This window comes from Poecilia reticulata, linkage group LG10, assembly GCF_000633615.1.
Source record: "Poecilia reticulata strain Guanapo linkage group LG10, Guppy_female_1.0+MT, whole genome shotgun sequence".
Classification (NCBI taxonomy): Eukaryota; Metazoa; Chordata; class Actinopteri; order Cyprinodontiformes; family Poeciliidae; genus Poecilia; species Poecilia reticulata.
Window position 1 is genome coordinate 20,720,585 of NC_024340.1, and position 1,991 is coordinate 20,722,575.

General features: G+C 43.6%; 1 protein-coding gene across 2 annotated transcripts; it reads right to left on the reverse strand.

Annotated features, from left to right (window-relative positions):
* Nucleotides 1-6: 6 nt before the first annotated feature.
* Nucleotides 7-1,580, reverse strand: LOC103471464 (uncharacterized). 2 transcript variants are annotated; one of them, XM_008420486.2, is made up of 2 exons: nucleotides 572-1,580; nucleotides 7-529 (listed from the first exon to the last, which is right to left on the reverse strand). In XM_008420486.2, the coding sequence occupies exons 1-2, from the start codon at nucleotides 1,544-1,546 to the stop codon at nucleotides 20-22; spliced, it is 1,485 nt and encodes a 494-aa protein (XP_008418708.1). In that variant the 5' UTR covers nucleotides 1,547-1,580; the 3' UTR covers nucleotides 7-19. The 2 variants fall into 2 exon arrangements, with proteins under 2 accessions (XP_008418708.1, XP_008418707.1); XM_008420485.2 differs by having other exon boundaries at nucleotides 7-526; nucleotides 569-1,580.
* Nucleotides 1,581-1,991: the final 411 nt, after the last annotated feature.

Here is a 1,991-nt window from a genome sequence, read left to right on the forward strand (position 1 = left end):
TGGCCATTTTAACTGTCTGTTAAAATGGCCAAAAAGAAGATTTTCTAGCTTGTGGTTTGGGTTTAGTCTTCTTTTTATGTTCAGGAACTGTTAGTAAGCATCTTGCCTCGTATGTCCAATCTTCTAATTGCGCTTTTGGTAGGATAATAATTAAGTTTTTAGATTCAACTGTATTATTTTCACAGTCAAATTCTTTATCCGGCGAAGTGTGTTCCTGGAGATCATAGTTGTGGTCGTCATGGCTGCAGTCGTCCATTGTCTCTTTTGTCACAGCAGGGGCAAAGAAGTCTTCGTCGTCTTCATCATACTCAACTCCTGCCCACGTGAGCATTGGCCGAGAACGTTTACCACAAACTTTCCCAGCCGGGGAAGTTTGTTTTTTTAGATCAGAGTAATCTGTTTGGGTCTGGGTCCAGTCCTCTAAATCTGCTTTTGTCTGAGCAGGAGTTGAGTCTTCATATTGTCCGTCATACTCAACTCCTGCCCAAGARAACACAGGGGGAGAACAAACTTCCCCAGCCGGGGAAGAACAAACTTCCCCAGCCGGGGAAGTTTGTTCTATGAAATCAGAGACCTTGTTCTCTAGGACGGATGTTTCATCATGGGTAAAGTTTTCTGATGCCTTGTTTATCGGGGCAGGAGTTGAGTCTTCATGTCCTTCGTCATACTTTACTACTGCCCAAGAGAACATTGGGGGAGAACRTTTACGGCAAACTTCCCCAGCCGGGGAAGTTTGTTCTCCGAGATCAGAGACCTTGTTCTCTTGGACAGATTTATTTTCAGGGGTAAAGTCTTCTGATGTCTTTTTTGTCTGAGCAGGAGTTGAGTCTTCATCATACTCAACTCCTGCCCAAGAGAACATTGTGGGAGAACGTTTACGGCAAACTTCCCCAGCCGGGGAAGTTTGTTCTCCGAAATCAGAGACCTTGTTCTCTTGGATAGATGTTTCTTCATGGGTAAAGTCTTCTGATGCCTTTTTCACCTGAGCAGGAGTTGAGTCTTCATCATACTCAACTCCTGCCCAAGAGAACATTGGGGGAGAACGTTTACAAACTTCCCCAGCCGGGGAAGTTTGTTCTCTGAGATCAGAGACATCATTCCTTTGGTCAGATCTTTCTTCCTGGCTCCCGTCTTCAGATGTCGCTTTTTCCCCACTTGAGGATGTTTGTTCCTCGGCAGGGGAACCATTTGATAAATCATTGTCTGATGCAACTGTCTCTTCAACTGTATTGTCTTCCCCAGCCAGTGAACTTTCCTTCTCAGCTGGGGAAGGCTTGAAAAGATAGGCATCAATTACATCATATTCGCAGTCAGTGCAAACCTCCTGTGAGCAAATGTTTTTCTCAGGGAAAACTTCTTCCCCAGCCGGGGAAGGATTGAAAAGGTATGAATCAAAAATATCGTACTCTGTGTTGTCCTGGGAGGTACTTCTTTCAAATTTGATATTGGGAAGCAGTTTGTTAAAAACCTTCTTTACTCCCGTTGTTACCATATATCCAACGCCGAAACTGATGGGAAAAAACATTGTGACTAATGCCTGTTCCATTTTTAAAATCCTGGTATAACAGTGGTAAAGTCAAAGAGTTTGTTTGTAACCTGATGTTTTGAGATGCAAGCATTCATAACCTCCAACATTCTTTGATCTATGACATAGATCTATGTCATAGAAGAGGTCATGAGCTGTAGTTCTAGGGGAATGTCTTGCTTCTCATCGTTGCCATGGAAACGGTCAGGTCAGTTCTGCGTGACTCAAGCTAACTGGGTCATTTAATCCAGTGTTTTTCAACTAGTGTGCCGTGAGTGATCGTCAGGTGTGCCGTGGAAATGATTMAATTTCACCTACGGTACCGTATTTTTCGGACTATAAGCTGCTACTGTTTTTCTAAGCTTTGRACCATGCGGATTGTAGCCCGATGTGGCTTTGCTGTGTATTTTTCTTCAACCACCAGGGGGCTCTCTAGCAGGAAGTGAATCATTAGAAGTCAAAATTG